Source organism: Podarcis erhardii, assembly GCF_964252035.2.
Source record: "Podarcis erhardii genome assembly, chromosome: 10".
Classification (NCBI taxonomy): Eukaryota; Metazoa; Chordata; class Lepidosauria; order Squamata; family Lacertidae; genus Podarcis; species Podarcis erhardii.
Genome location: NC_138500.1, coordinates 28169129 through 28184059, shown reverse-complemented (window position 1 = coordinate 28184059; position 14931 = coordinate 28169129). Strand labels below are relative to the sequence as shown.

Sequence of the window (14931 nt, the reverse complement as noted above, 5' to 3'; positions counted from 1 at the left end):
TTGCGGACGACTCTGGGGTTGTGGCGCTCATCTCGCTCTATAGGCCAAGGGAGCCGGCGTTTGTCTGCAGACAGCTTCCGGGTCATGTGGCCAGCATGACTGAGCAGCTTCTGGCGAACCAGAGCAGCTCACAGAAACGCTGTTTACCTTCTCGCCGGAGCAGTACCTATTTATCTACTTGCATTTTGACGTGCTTTTGAACTGCTAGGCAGGCAGGAGCTGGGACCGAACAACGGGAGCTCACCCCGTTGTGGGGATTCGAACCGCTCACCTTCTGATCAGCAAGCCCTAGGCTCTGTGGTTTAGACCACAATGCCACCCTCATAGAGTAGACTCACTGATATTAATGAACCTGTGGTGGTGATGTCCATTAATTTGAATGGGTCTACTCTAAGTATGACTAACATTGGATACAACCCATTGTTTCCCATCCAAGCTGAATATTGAAGCTTCATGAAAAAAATTCCATACTTTTTTTTAATGGCACAGTTGCTTTATATTTCGGCAAATCAAGCATATGTTGGAATACTGCTGTTGCTTTCAATTTTCTGATGAGAGAAACAGTGCTGAAAGAATTGTAAGCAAAATCCATTGAACAATAGGTGCAGAATAGTATGCTCATAGCAAGAGTTCAGGGAGCAAGGGTGGCACTGAGAACTTGTCCTTGGTTCTTCTTCGGCTTTCTATCTGCCTTCAAAGAGTTCAGTAAGCCCCCAGATTTTGGGAAACTGGGCACACAGGCTGTTTAAAGAGTAGAGTATGCAAAAAAATGTCAAACCATGGGAATTGGGGGTTTTTTTGCTTCTTTTAAAGAGCACAGTAAAAAAAAAAAGTATATTGCTTCTGTTGTTGAAGGTATAATTTCCACACCTCGCTATTCCCTTTAGGCTACTTTCAGCCTTCTAAGAATTACTCGCTGATCTCAGGTTACAAGTGACACACATGGCATGCATGGTTTGAAAAGCAACTTCTGAACCTGCTGGTCTTTGTCAGATTAATTTAGCATCTGTCCATGTCTGTTAGAGCTCCAGCATCCTCTTGTAGGAATGTGTGGATTTGGAATGGTACAAGGAAGTTTTCTAAAATGGGAAGAGCAGCTGGCTTTTCCAGACCTAGCCCCCTTTCTCACCATCTCCCATCCCCTATGCTGACAGTCAGCATTAATCCTCCTAAGTTTGACTGGAACAGCTGAGAGCATGCATCCTGCATAGCTCAAGGCCTCTCGGTGGATTCAGATTGCTTTCTTTCCTCCTCTCTCCCTTTCTCACTTCAGTTCTGATTCAAGCAGCTGTCTCTGTCTGGGTTAAATGCAGAGAGAGAAGTGTTAAATGATACGATCATATATTTGGTTATGTTAAAAAAAAACCAACCCCACAAAAAACTTCATTGCAGATATCAGTGTAGCCTCTCTCTTTTCCCTCCCTTTGCATCCTCAAAAAAAGGGGGGGAATTGCTATGCTAATCCCAGCACCTGTCTCTGCCTGGGACAGTAAAAAAAGCAAAAGCAAAAAGGTCTGGGGGTGGAGGGTAACACAGCCTCGTATACTTTTTTGCTGTCCCAGATTGTGTTCCCTCTGACGCACCTAGTGCCCAGAACATATATCTCTTTGGCTCCTATGTGCTTGCTTGCTTGCTTTCTCCCTCTTCGCCCATTACTGCATTCCGTTCTTCCTGATTGTCATTCTGTGCTTCTGGGAACTGCAGGAGAATTGTTCGTCTTCAGTTTAGGATTCCTAACTTACGAGGTTCCGTTCGTTTATGTGCGCCTTGGTTTAGCTGTGCTGGATCTCAAGGGGAGGGGGAGGCAGAAAGGCTGATCTGAAGCCATTCGGGCAATTCATGTATATTTTCAGCTGAGCTAGTATCAACCTGCGTATAGACCCAGAGGCCTGAGCCAAGTATTGCACAGCACTGCCAGGGACCTGTGCTCAAGACTGCAGGAGGGGAGACGCAGACTCAGAGTTCCCGTTTCTTTGTCTGCCTGGTATACAGCTGGAGAAGCCTTTGGCTATGTATGGTGTATATTGCATGGATTACCAATACCCCGTTGTCCAGGTAAGTAGAGAAAAGATCACAACTGAATGTTGTTCATGTTTCCAATTGTACATTGTTAACTCCCTGCATTGCTTTGAGAGGAGGCTGATATTTTTCCAGGCTCAGCTGTTTTGGTTTATCCAGATACACTTTTTCAAAAGTACTGCATTTACCTTTTGCTGAAGTTGGCATCTGAGTTGAAAGCTTGAGGATCAGAGTCTTATGGGAGAAATTTACATTTTACGGAGGAGGTTGTTCCTGATATAAATTCCAATGATATATATGTGCATTTTTAAGGAGTGAGAAATTATTAACATTAAAATCCACCATATGGCATTCTTGAGATTTTCTTATTGGTTGATGAGTGCTGCATCACTAAGGAGCATGTGACTTGAAGATACCTCCTTTCTAGCTCCAGCAACCAGAAGAGTGATATTTCTATCTCGAACTCATTCCTAGTGAGCTGATGTGCTATAACTATTCTGATTCACCTTATCCCTCACTACACAAGTCCAGTGCTAATGTCCTGATAAAAACATAGTGAAATGTATTTGTTCTTGTAAGTGTTTCAGACATTTTTAAGAGCAAGAACAATAATAAGGATGGGAATGTTTGATAACATTCTCATTATTTTTAATAACTTTTTTCCCCTTTTGGCAATCCTAAGGCTTAGTCAAGGATCTGGTATCCTAAGCCTCTTTGTATGTTGAACAGACATCATTTTTAGAAATTTCCTGCTCATATAGCAAGTCAGAGAATGACAGCTTTTTGTATTAATAGGAATGACCATTCATTTTGCTCCATATTATTTGGAATAAGTATTATAGTAGCTGATATTAAGGTGGCTACTATATGAACTGTCTTTAGTTACCAGGCATGTTTCTTTCTGGGGATTTTTCTTCTTTTTCAATGCCACATGTGACATGCTGGTTTTATTATAGTAGTTACTGTTAAGGCTCCAATCCTCTACACAGTTACTTGAGAACAAATCCCATTCAACTCATTGGCATTTACTTATGAGTAGATATGACTGGGACCACAATGTAATTTTTTGTTCATCAGAATTGTCACTGCTCCACAGTAAGGTATTGATTCCTGTGATAATAGATTTATCTCAATATAATGTGTTATCATTGTGAAGAACTGGGCCAGAAGAACGATATATTTGTAACACGGGAGAGGTTCTAAAGTGATCAGTTGGTATTTCATACCCAGTAAATAGTGAATAATTTTTGCAGTCTGATTATATCTGAGAAGACCAGGCAATCACCTATTATGTCATTTTGTTTCTATTTTTGTATTTCCCACAGAAGTCAATATCTGAAGTCTGTCTTATATATTTTGATAGTTATTGGTAGCAGTTACACACACTGGAATAGTGGTGATAAAATTTACGCTTCATGCTTTAAAGGGACGTGTTTTTAACCATTTCAGTGATTATGTTATCTCTGCATTCCTTCTATTTGAAACTTTTAGTGCATTGGATTTTCCATATTTTAGTTCTTTCTTTTACTGATCTTGAAGCTGTCTGGAATGATTAATCACTGGTGAATGGAGGAGTGAAGTTTTGAACAACCTTCACCATTGTGTAAATAACTGGGTGATCAGTTAATCTTGAAGCATTTTTAAAGTTTAATACCAGACTTTTGCATATTTAAATAGTAATTCTGACATGTTCCCATCATCAGTTAGATCTCTGTTTTCTGCTGCTCAAAATATACCATCTGCCTAGACCCAGAATCCACATCCTTCATAGTATTTCCGTTGTGATTGCATTTATTCTTAGAATGCAGAATTGTGTGTTTCTGTTTAGGAGTCATGGAGTACTTCTATTCAGAATGACAAAGTGCTTGATGAGCTCTTGGGCTACAGCTTGGAATAGAAAGAATTCATACAGAAGCATATGGAAGACTTCTGGTAGACATTATCTGTAATAATACGACCGACATGCAGAAATATGAGCTATAAGCCTGTGTCTTTGTTCAGAAGATAAATTAGTATATAGGATCTTGTTAGACTACTATGCACTTAAGGTCATGTGATTCTACATTAAATGTATCTCTTGGTTGACAACATTTATTCTAATAAATGTGCTTTGTGTACTGTATTCCTAAATACAGATTGGAGATTTGTTCCCTCTCTGTTTGAGCCAGTACAGAAATGTAGATAATTTACATTAAAATGTAAATCTTATCCTATCCCTGTGAAACCCTTCATGAATATGGTTAAGAGAATGGGTTGATTACCCAAAGCAGTTAAAAATAGAGAGCATTTCCTTCAGCACTCCAGATATAATACTAAATGCTGAAAGTATCCAATTTAAGGTTTGGTCTGCTTGCCTGTGAAGGGACGTGGGTGGCGCTGTGGGTTAAATCACAGAGCCTAGGACTTGCTGATCAGAAGGTCGGCGGTTCGAATCCCCGCGACGGGGTGAGCTCCCGTTGCTCGGTCCCTGCTCCTGCCAACCTAGCAGTTCGAAAGCACGTCAAAGTGCAAGTAGATAAATAGGTACCGCTCCGGCGGGAAGGTAAACAGCATTTCCGTGCGCTGCTCTGGTTCGCCAGAAGTGGCTTAGTCATGCTGGCCACATGACCCGGAAGCTGTACGCCGGCTCCCTCGGCCAATGAAGCAAGATGAGTGCTGCAACCCCAGAGTTGGTCACGACTGGACCTAATGGTCAGGGGTCCCTTTACCTTTACCTTTACCTGCTTGCCTGTATTAAATACACTGTTTTTCAAACTTTTTTTGATGACCCATCACATAGCCACCACTGTTGCACACGAGTAAATACCTGAAATGCAGTCTGAGAAAGCCTGCAAATATAAAAAAGATGGTTAGCTCATTGGTATGAACAAGTCTTGCAAGCCTTCACATTAGCAGGCCTAAGGAGGTTGGTGGGGAGAGAGAGGAGAACGTTCAAACACAAAGATTGCTTGAATGTGCCAGCAATATGTCCTCCACTTTTCTTAAGAGGCATATAAAAATATCCTCCCAACATTCTAGCTGCTATGCTACGAAGGATCTTGCCTTGCATTATGCATAAATCAGCTGGGTTCATATGTTAAAGACGGGGAATCAGTAATCGGTTATTAGTTCATGTATTTATTTTCTTACATTTATATCCCACCTTTCAAATGGAGTAAGGTTACCAGACGTCCCCGTTTCCCAGGGACAGTCCCTGGATTTACAAAATCCATCTATTTAGTAGGAAGTTGAAAAGTTGCCCCCGGATTCATTGAAAAAAATATGGCAACCTTGTTATGGAGCCCAATATGGCATACGTGTACAGTGGTACTTCGGGTTACATACGCTTCAGGTTACATACACTTCAGGTTACAGACTCCGCTAACCCAGAAATAGTGCTTCAGGTTAAGAACTTTGCTTCAGGATAAGAACAGAAATCGTGCTCCGGCGGCGCGGCAGCTGCAGAAGGCCCCATTAGCTAAAGTGGTGCTTCAGGTTAAGAACAGTTTCAGGTTAAGAACGGGCCTCCGGAACGAATTAAGTACTTAACCTGAGGTACCACTGTAGTTCCAAGGTGATCACCCACCAAATACTAACCAGACCCAAATCTACTTAGGTTGAACAAGGTGTTGCCCTCATGTGCTTTCAGACTATACCCTGAGACCAGTGGGTACCTGTCCAAGCTAGGTGTGGAGTATCTGTTCTGCTGGTAGTGCAGAGCTCTGAAGTGCATGTGGTGTGATGTGATGAGGTAACACTCCCTTCCTATGAAAAGAAAGCTGTACATAACATTATTGGCACTACCTGAATTTGTTCTAACTTACTAGCAGAAACATACTTGGAGCTGCACTAAAAGGCTAAGATTACCCCCTTTCAATCTACTGATTTTTTTTTATTAATAAGACTTCTGCACTGCCCTTATCATTCATGGCCTCAGAGCAGCTCACAATAAGAAAATAAAACCAAAGGAATAAAAGCAATAACAATAAAAAGCAGTGGATAACAATTGCCATGGGCAATTGTTCAAGAGCTTTGGATGGCAGTTGGGCCTTTTGTTGGGTTCTTCTTCTTCTTCTTCGTTATTTTCTATTCTCCCAGTAGAATTTGTAGATTGGATATAAGAACTATGTTCAAGAGTAGTGGCTGATTATGGATTGGATATCTTTTAGGAAAGCTGTATTGCTGAGAAGTGCCCTTGAAGAAGGTCTTGAAAAAAACACATTGGGCATTTCCTGTGTCCTGAGGAAAGTTTACTGTTTTAGAAATGATACAAATGTGCATTACTCCTTTACCTTCAATGTTTTTATTTCTTGTGTTTAGTGCTCCCCCATTTTTGCCTTTGGCTGTTTGTTAGTAGACAGTAGATTTAAGAGGGATTGGCATTAGGTTAAAAGTTGGGAATATGATTATATTTTTGTTATCTGCACTTGAAATTACTGCCCTCATGCTGATGGACTTCACTGACACATTTTGGGGAGTTCTCAGTTATGCTGCATCAATGCAGGTGAGTCTGATGCTATGGGTTTTGTAACTCAGACTGTAGGGAAAATATTAATGAAGGGCCTTTTCATCAGAAATGAAAACATTTTTTTTAATGTCCCCAGAGAGAGAAGGATCAAATGGCTTTATCTCAAATGACCTTAATAAATGGATTTCTTTGATTCTAAGCACAGGAGGAAAATCAACATGTTAAGGTTAATATTATTCCACATGTTGTAAACAATGTAGACTGCGATTCCACAAACCCACATATTGGTTTGGGAGAAATAAATCTATGCTGTTGCTATCCTAGTCTACCTGAAGGCCAAGCAAGAGGTTCAGAGTTGCCCTTAAAATTGCAGTTTATGATGAAAGTGGGGTGATTTAGCCTTGCTATAACCATAAAAGACCCACATGCTTTGCATGAAGGAAGGGCTTGGGAATGCAGGCACAATAACTTCCTTGAGCTAAGCTAAGGACACCCCACCTCTGCAATGATGAATTCTCAGGATGAACCTATCTGGGATCAGGTCATTTCTATATTGGTACACAAGGATTTGTTTGGGATATCAAAAATTGGTTAAGAAACCACCAAATTTAATCAAATAGGAGTTTGCATTGCAACCAGTTGGGGAAATTTCCCATCTCCTTACAAGATGTATTACAGGCAGCTAAGAAACATGGATTAATGTAGCCTTTAGTTCTCCATATACTTAGCTTGCATTCCATTATTCTTTCTGCTTGCAGAACATGAAATCTTGGCACTTACACATTACTTTTGTGGTGACAGTTGTTCTCCAATGATAGAAATTTAAAACCTCTCTCTTCCCGCCCCCAATTGTAGACTAATGAGTCACAGATATCTAGGCCTTGCCATTCATTACTAAAAAGAATTACCTGTACTGTAGTCAGAGACATACTTGTGCTATTTTTGACAGATTTAAATTTTATACAGAAGCCGATACATTAAACATAAGTACTCCATCTTCCTTCTCTTCCTTTCCCCTCTGTGGGTGGGCATTGTTGTAATATGGGGTGGAGATGGTGAAGATAACAGATGGTTGTAACTTTTGTAAAGCATTGTTAATCACAGTCAAATAGGGAAAAAACAGCCTTTCTTGAAGACCCAGATATGATGTTAATTCCATATTCTGTTGTTCCATCCAAGTGGCTACTTTTGAGGGAAACACATGGCTTTTAATTAGCCAAATCTATGTATTGGAGAGACATTGAAACAATAAATTTAGTCAGTATAGCCTAATAGTGTGTAATAGACTGAGCTAGGAATCAGTCCATGGCTCGTCCCTCACTTCTGCCATAAACTTGGTAAGTAGCATTAGGCAAGCTGGATAGAAGAGACCTGGTGTCAGTGGGTGACATCTTTGGGCTGTTGGCCCTGCTGGAAATCCTGTTTTGGGTCCTCTTTTCTCTCATTCTTCTCATGAGCATCAGGTGGCAGTCATTGCAGTTGCCCACCATGCTGAATAATGCTGTGTTGCATCATGGAGAATTAGTGTTGGTTCCCCATTGCTCATTGGAAGAAGCAGTGCTTGTTAAGCTTGCCCACCTATCCCCTAACTGGTGTGAACCAAGTGAGCTACCAGAGGGAAGGCCATTGACATTATCCTGTTCTCTGGTTGCTATGGGGACACTCTTGCTTCTAAGGACTATCCCTTTTCTCTTCCAATTCCTGGGTGTGAGACTCAGAGAGGGATGTGGAGACTGTTGCTTCATGGGCAGAGGGATGTTGAGCTGGAAAGGAGGAGAGTGGAGAAGTAGAGAAGAAAGATGAGGCTGAGAGAAGGAGGGTGGCTGTGGAAGGGAAAGCCCTTTGGGGGAACTGTGACAACACACGGTGACAGGATTTCAGAGAAAGAGAGAAGGGTGCCCACCCACCGCAGGCTCTACCATGGTGGCATGACCAGCAAGTGACCCCCAACAGACTTACAGCCAATTGAATGTGACCCTCCAAAGAAGAAGTTTCCCATCCCTGGTCTAAGGAATAGATCTATTCCAAAGGGAGTGTTAGCTGCATGGCAGATACTAGGGCAGTGGTCTTGCTCTTTTTGTCATTGTACATTGGACAACAATTTTTTTTATTAAAGGATTGGTAGGAAAGGGGAGTGGCTTTGAAGATGTGAACATAGAAAGAGTGAGTGTGAAAGCTGAGTTGCCTTAGTTCAACATACTGGTGTGTCTTTTTAAAGGTGTGTGGGAGCAAAGCAATTAACAGGATGCTATGCCCTTGAATATTTTTGGTGCTCAGTTGATGGCCTTTACCACTCAACCCCCCACCCACCACAAACCCTGCATCTTGTGAGTGTCTTTTCCCAAGCTTGAGTATAAAAATTGCTTCCACCTTGCTTGTTTTTTACTTGTGAATTATCTAGCATAGTGCTAAAAGCTACTATAGATTTATATACTTTGACAGAATAAGCACACACGTCAAGGCTGCCTGTTCAGATGCAGGCTTTTCTTTAGGATACATGCTATTCATCTTTTGAACAGATGAAGGCAGAGTTGTGATGTGTAGGGTTTTTTCCCCACAAGAAACAATTATTTATAGAGACAATCTGAATTTTACCTCCCAGTGTGAATCACATCACCTTTGTAGAATTGACTCTGTAGTTCTTTCCCCGTAAATTTGTTGTTGTTTAGTTGTTTAGTCGTGTCTGACTCTTTGTGACCCCATGGACCAGAGCACGCCAGGGCCTAAATATTGTGTTTTACCAACTGGTCCCGTGCAGCAGGTTTCATGCTAGTATTTTTGCCACAGTTATCTGTAACTCCATAACTTTCAGACTAGATTAAAATTCATGGTGTTACCTTTTAATAATGCACTTTCATTGGAGTTGAGTCTGAGTATGTTTGCTCGTTAGGCAGAGCTGAAAATAGAATAAATCTCAGAGAGCACTGCTGTTGATGGAACTTGCACAGCACTATCCATTCACACCACCATGAGAGGCATCTCTTCAGTGAAGGTGTTGTAGAACGTTTTGATTTCATGAAGCGTGTGCTTGTCTTCTTCCGCCACTACATACTGGTTTCCCTCCAAAATGGCCTCAGCCGATCCTGTGGATGTAGTTCTCACAGGGTCATTAAAACAAAAAGAGATTGTGAAGAGCTCCAAAAGGACCTCTTCAGGCTGAGAGGTGGATGGAAAGTAATATAGCAAAGGCAAATGCAGTTCAATGCAAACAAGTGCAATATTATGCATTTTGGCACACACACAAAATTAATCTTAATTTCACATGGGGTTTGAGCTGGTGGTGTTAAGACCCTGGGGTTGTAGCAGATAGCTCAGTGAAGATGTCAGCTACCGCGGTGTGTGGTAGCTCTGAAAAAGGCCAATTCCATGCTTGGGATCATTAGGAAAGGAACTGAAAATAAAACTGCTGATATAATTCTATTATAAAAAATCTACCGTTCAACTGCTTTTGAAATACTGTGTGTAGTTCTGGTCACGTAACTTCAAAAAGGATATCATAGAATTGGAAAAGTTTAAGAAAAGGGCAACCAAAATGATTCCCCTATGAGGAAAGGTTGCAGCATTCGGGACTTTTTAGTGCAGAGAAAAGGCGAGCAAGAGTTGACACAATAGGAGTTTTTTATAAAAAGAGAAAGAGGAGAGAGAAAACTTATTCTCCCTCTCTTACAACACTGCAACATATATGGCCGTCATTGGAATGTTGGAAGTGTCAGGGCAGATACAACGAAGTAGTTCACACAGTGCATGGTTAACCTATGAAACATGTGGAGGCAGCAGTGGCCACCAGCTTGGATGGCTTTAAAAGAGGATTAGACAAATTCATGGAGGTTATCAATGGCTACTAGCTGTGCTCTGCCTTCATGGTCGGAGACAGTAATGTTTCTGAATACCAGTTTCTGGGCTCTTGTGTTCACTTCCTGTTTGCAGGTTTCCCACTGATGTTGGCCACTGTGGGAACAAGATGCTGGACTAGATGGGGGCAGGGTGGGGCAGGAAAAAAACATGAACAGAGCAGAATGGCTTCCTAACAGCTTGGCTGCAGCAGTAGCCATGCTGCAATCACACACATTATGGGGTATTTGTCTCTCCACCCCTTCCCCCCCATACCTAATCATAAACTGTAGGAGCAAGCACAAGGAATGCAGGAGGAGCCAACTTATGGTTTACATGCTGAATGCCCCTGATTTGAATCCAGGACACATCTACAAACTACAACAGGAGGGAATTGTGCCCGCCACCATCCATATATTCAGGCACACCTCAGCTGGTCAGCAGGACTGTTTCAAACAAACAAACAATATTTATTACGGCCATAGGCCCATACAGGTAAAAACAACACATAAATAACAGCTTGTGCACGTGGGGGGGGGGACTGTTTCATGGACCAATAGCCTGATCACTGCATGAGCCAACTAGCACTTTTGGCCCCCTCCCCCTGACCTTAGTATTTCTCCTTTGGTGGTGAAGCTGATCTTGTCTACTGCATTGCAAAATTTGCGTTCGCTTCTAATGCCTCTTGCTTGCCTGGGTGGAGGATAGAAGGGGCAAAGTGTAGAAACCAGCCCACTGTACAAAAGGTATTAATTTGCATTTCTTTGTTCCACCTACTTTTCCTTTGGCCCCACCTATTGCTGGCATATGGTCCCTGGAAAGTTGTGGCCCTTCAGGCTGAAAAATGTTCCCCACTAACTAGACAGTGCTCTCATCCAAGGAAGGAGCATAAATGTAAAATGGTAGCATGTACAGCATTTCTGTTGGTTGCATTTGCCACTATTCAGAGCTGATTTCCAGCATCTGTAATGCCTTTTCCTACTTCTTTCTGCTGGTATTACAATATGTGGTTGCTCTGCATGTCATTATTCCATAGTTGTAGGAAATGGTGGCAGTGTGGTGCAGCCTGAGGTTTTGATACTGTACATTAAACTAGGCGGAAAGGAGATATATGAGGGTGTGTGTCCGTCCGTGTGTGCGCACACCACACAAAAAAGAGTATTTTCCTGCTTCCTCTACTGAAAAAATGGTGTTTGGATGAGAGTCCCACAGATTGCATATGCATCAGCTTTGTTTTTTAAAGTAAATTTTCATTAATTTTGCCCTGTTTGAGCTCCAGTGTTCATAATAGGAGTTGCTTTTAAAAAAATAAAATAAAATGAATAATAAAACTTTTTTTAAAAAAAGAACCAGGATTCCCTCTGGGGATGTGCACATATATCAAGTTACTAGGGTAACTGTAATTCTGGATCTAATACATAATCAGACACACAGCATTTTTTTCCATAAACGCAAAAGAGCATGAGAATACAAATTATTATTTATTAAATTTCTATACCGCACTTCATCCAAAGATCACAGGGTGGTGTACAACATAAAAACACACAAAAAACCTGTGGTGGGATGCTGTATTTATAAATTTACAATTCTGATTTATTTATTTATTTTTTATTGAATGCTACCAACCGAGCTCTAACTGTGTGGTGGCATATAAATGTAAGCAAAGAAAGCAGAAGCCACAGTCAGGCATCTTCTTGGGGGAGCCCTGTAGCCACGTTCATTTCAGCATCAAAAACTATATTGGATAAACCAAAACCACACCAAGCAAAACCATATTTTCCGGGGCGTTTGCTTCCTTTCAGATTTAAGCGCGCGCTCTCTCTCTCTCTCCCACATTGCCAGTTCTCTTTCTCTGTTTATTAATATCACTTGGGCTGGAAGAAGCTCTGCCTTGAGAGAAGAGAAAAAAAGCAGCAAAAGCAACCGCCCTAATAATGGGCGCCGAGTTCAGTTAGGGTTTCATCTAGGACGACATTGCCCGTGTCCAAGGTGCGCGGAGGTGACATTGCAGGTATTCCTTTTGTGTGGAAGAGAGTTCCGCCCGCCATGTGCAAGCGTGCCCGGGCAGCTGGAAGGGCTTCGAGCTCTTTTGTTACCCGGAGCTGTGCTGCCTACGCCGCCTTGACTGGATCGAGGCTCTGGCGCCCGCCCGCGCCCCGAGTAATCCTATACCCGTAGGCGCGCAAAGCCCGGAAAGAGGATGCCAGCAGTATCCCAGAGGCCCCTCTGCTTGATTCCGAACTGGCTCTGCAAGCGTCCAGGCGGGGACGGGGGACCGGGAGGAGGAGGAGGAGGAGGAGGCGGGCCTTGGCTCTGATTAATTACCTTAGGCATTCGGGGGCGGGACTTCCAGCCGCCATCTGGCTGAGATATGGGAGGGAGCTGCGGAGAGGGCGGGCGGGGGAGAGACAGCCAGAGAGGAAGAGAAAAGAAAGGAAGAAACACGAGAGAAGAAAGGGAGGAAAACCAGGATCAAGGGGAACCCCCCGCTCCCTCTGGGTCGCCATTCGGAGACGGGGCGCAAAGCAAATAGGCAAAGGGTTCTGCCACAGCCCCACCTGGCGGAAGGGTCTTTCTTTCCCCTTTCTCCAACACCTCCCTCCCCCCGTTTTGGTTTATGGAGAAAAAGAAAATGGTCACTCAGGTAAGGCTGCGTTTCTGTGGTGCTGCTGCTGCCTGCGCCGCGGCCCCTGCCATCCCCGCACAACTCCGAGCACGGGGAAACGGGAGTGTCTTGCAGCGGCTTCGCCTCCTGCAGGGGGGGGAAGAGCAACAAAATAAAATAAAAATAAAAATGGTGCCGCCATGTAACGTTCGCTCTAAGCTGCGGGAAGATTGCCGTACATGGGAGAGTGTGTGTGTATGTGTGCGCGCAGCCATCCCTGTTCATTCTGCTCCATAGCAAATTCCTGTTTCCTGTGCTGTGCAGCTGCAGCTCAGGAAAGACCCTGTGGGGATTTGTCTACCTCTTTGTCTTGGCTTGGAGGGGGAGGGGGGGAGAGGGACTGCAGAGGTACGGAGGGCTTTGCTACCAAATTGCAATGGCACGAGGGGCTTCCTTCTCCCTGGGGTCCTGGTGCAGTTTGCATGAGGCTACTAGAGGATTGGATTCTGAGTTTCTTTTCAGAATGAATCGCTTCCATGCTGGCATGCGTTCCTTTCTTGAATCAATAATATTAGGTTTGGGGTATTTGTTTGTTTGTTTGTTTGTTTATTCATTTGTTCATTCTTGCTCTTAGCAGCTTAGGTTTCCTCCGGGAACCAACTAATGATATGCAGCAGTATGTAGTGGCCATAGTGTGATATGATCCTTGAGGTTCATTCTGTTTTACTCATCAAATCTACCTTCTCTTAACACTCCACCCCCTGCATAGCAGCGGTGCAATGGGGGGCATATGCAGGTCTTCTTGCAGGTTTGGCTGAGCCTGCATTTTAATGACTTCTCTGGGACAAACAAAGATAAACACCCCCCACCCCAACCATTTCCCCAGGTGTCTTGTCTAAGCTGAATGCTCTCCAAGCTGTGAGGTATGTTTCAGCTAGGCATAGATACAGGAAGGCAGCTGCCTATAATTTCCCAAGGAAACAGCGTTGGCACTGAAGGCAGGTGAGGATTTCTCAGGGAATTTGCCCAGTGTTGAAGAGCAGTCATTTTTCCTGCTCTGCAAGGGGTGTTATCTGATGCTGCTTGTCATTTAGAGCCTTGGCGAGTGGGAAGGAGGTGTTTTTTGTTTTTAAAGAAAGCATGGAAATCTCCCAAGTTGACATAGAAAGGTAGTATAGGAATTAAGAGAATTCAACAAAGGGGGGGGGGCAGTAAACAGAGGAGGTCAGGAAGCAACATCATTAGAGCCAGACTTCTTTACTGTTTGCAGTTATATAATGCCCTGCAGTGCCATGCAGAGATGGGTACCTTTGGGGGGGGGGGATATTCCCAAGGCAAATTTTTTTTAGTAAACTTTTAATCATACAAATTTGATACATTCTTTGGAATCTTGCATCATTTGACATGTAACTTTTGTAACATCACACATATATGCATCACTGTTATTTTAAATTAAATCTCTGTTCAGCTTTGATGAGATCATGCATGGCCGACTTCAGGGAGGACTATATTCCAGATGACTGGCTCAGAAGGAGGTTGCTACAAGCCTGGTACCAGCTTGACTTCTTCAGCCCTCAGACTTGCATTGATTTTAGTGGCTCAAAGGCAGGAATATCTAGCCATTCATGGGCCCATTGCAGCTCTTCCTCTTTACTACCGACTCTCATTACTGTATTTATAATCTTTTAAAAAAATCCAGGATACTTGTATTGGGACAAATAACAGTTTCAAGGGATTCTCTAGGACAGGCTTCCTCCACCTGCTGTACTCCAGATATTTTGGACTACAACTCCCATCAGCCCCAGTCAGCATGATTATGGAGACTAGGGCTGATGAGAGTTGTAGCCTAAAGCATTTCGGCAACACCACATTGGGGAGGCTGCCCAGCAACATCATCCAAAGGCCTTCTCAGTATTTTTGTAGTTAGATTTTTTCTTTTCAATGTAGCTCATGTTCTTATATAATAAGCATTGTTGGGCATATGAAACCTGGTGTGTGCTTTATTTAATGTGTGTTTAGCTCCCCCCCC

The 14931-nt window shown here is 42.9% G+C and overlaps 1 protein-coding gene across 25 annotated transcripts in view; it reads left to right on the top strand.

The window, feature by feature from the left end:
* Window positions 1–14931, top strand: part of RBFOX2 (RNA binding fox-1 homolog 2) — a gene marked incomplete at its 5' end in the record, with an annotated part of 173195 nt that overhangs the window by 64611 nt on the left and 93653 nt on the right. The window contains one exon of one of the 25 annotated variants that reach the window (XM_081879496.1): window positions 1630–2055. The exons of 23 other annotated variants lie outside the window; for them this stretch is intronic. In XM_081879496.1, the coding sequence (XP_081735622.1) occupies window positions 2011–2055 (45 nt within the window). Of the gene's footprint in view, window positions 1–1629; window positions 2056–12666; window positions 12942–14931 lie in introns of those variants that run through there. One more of the 25 variants, XM_081879499.1, reaches the window with a different exon arrangement.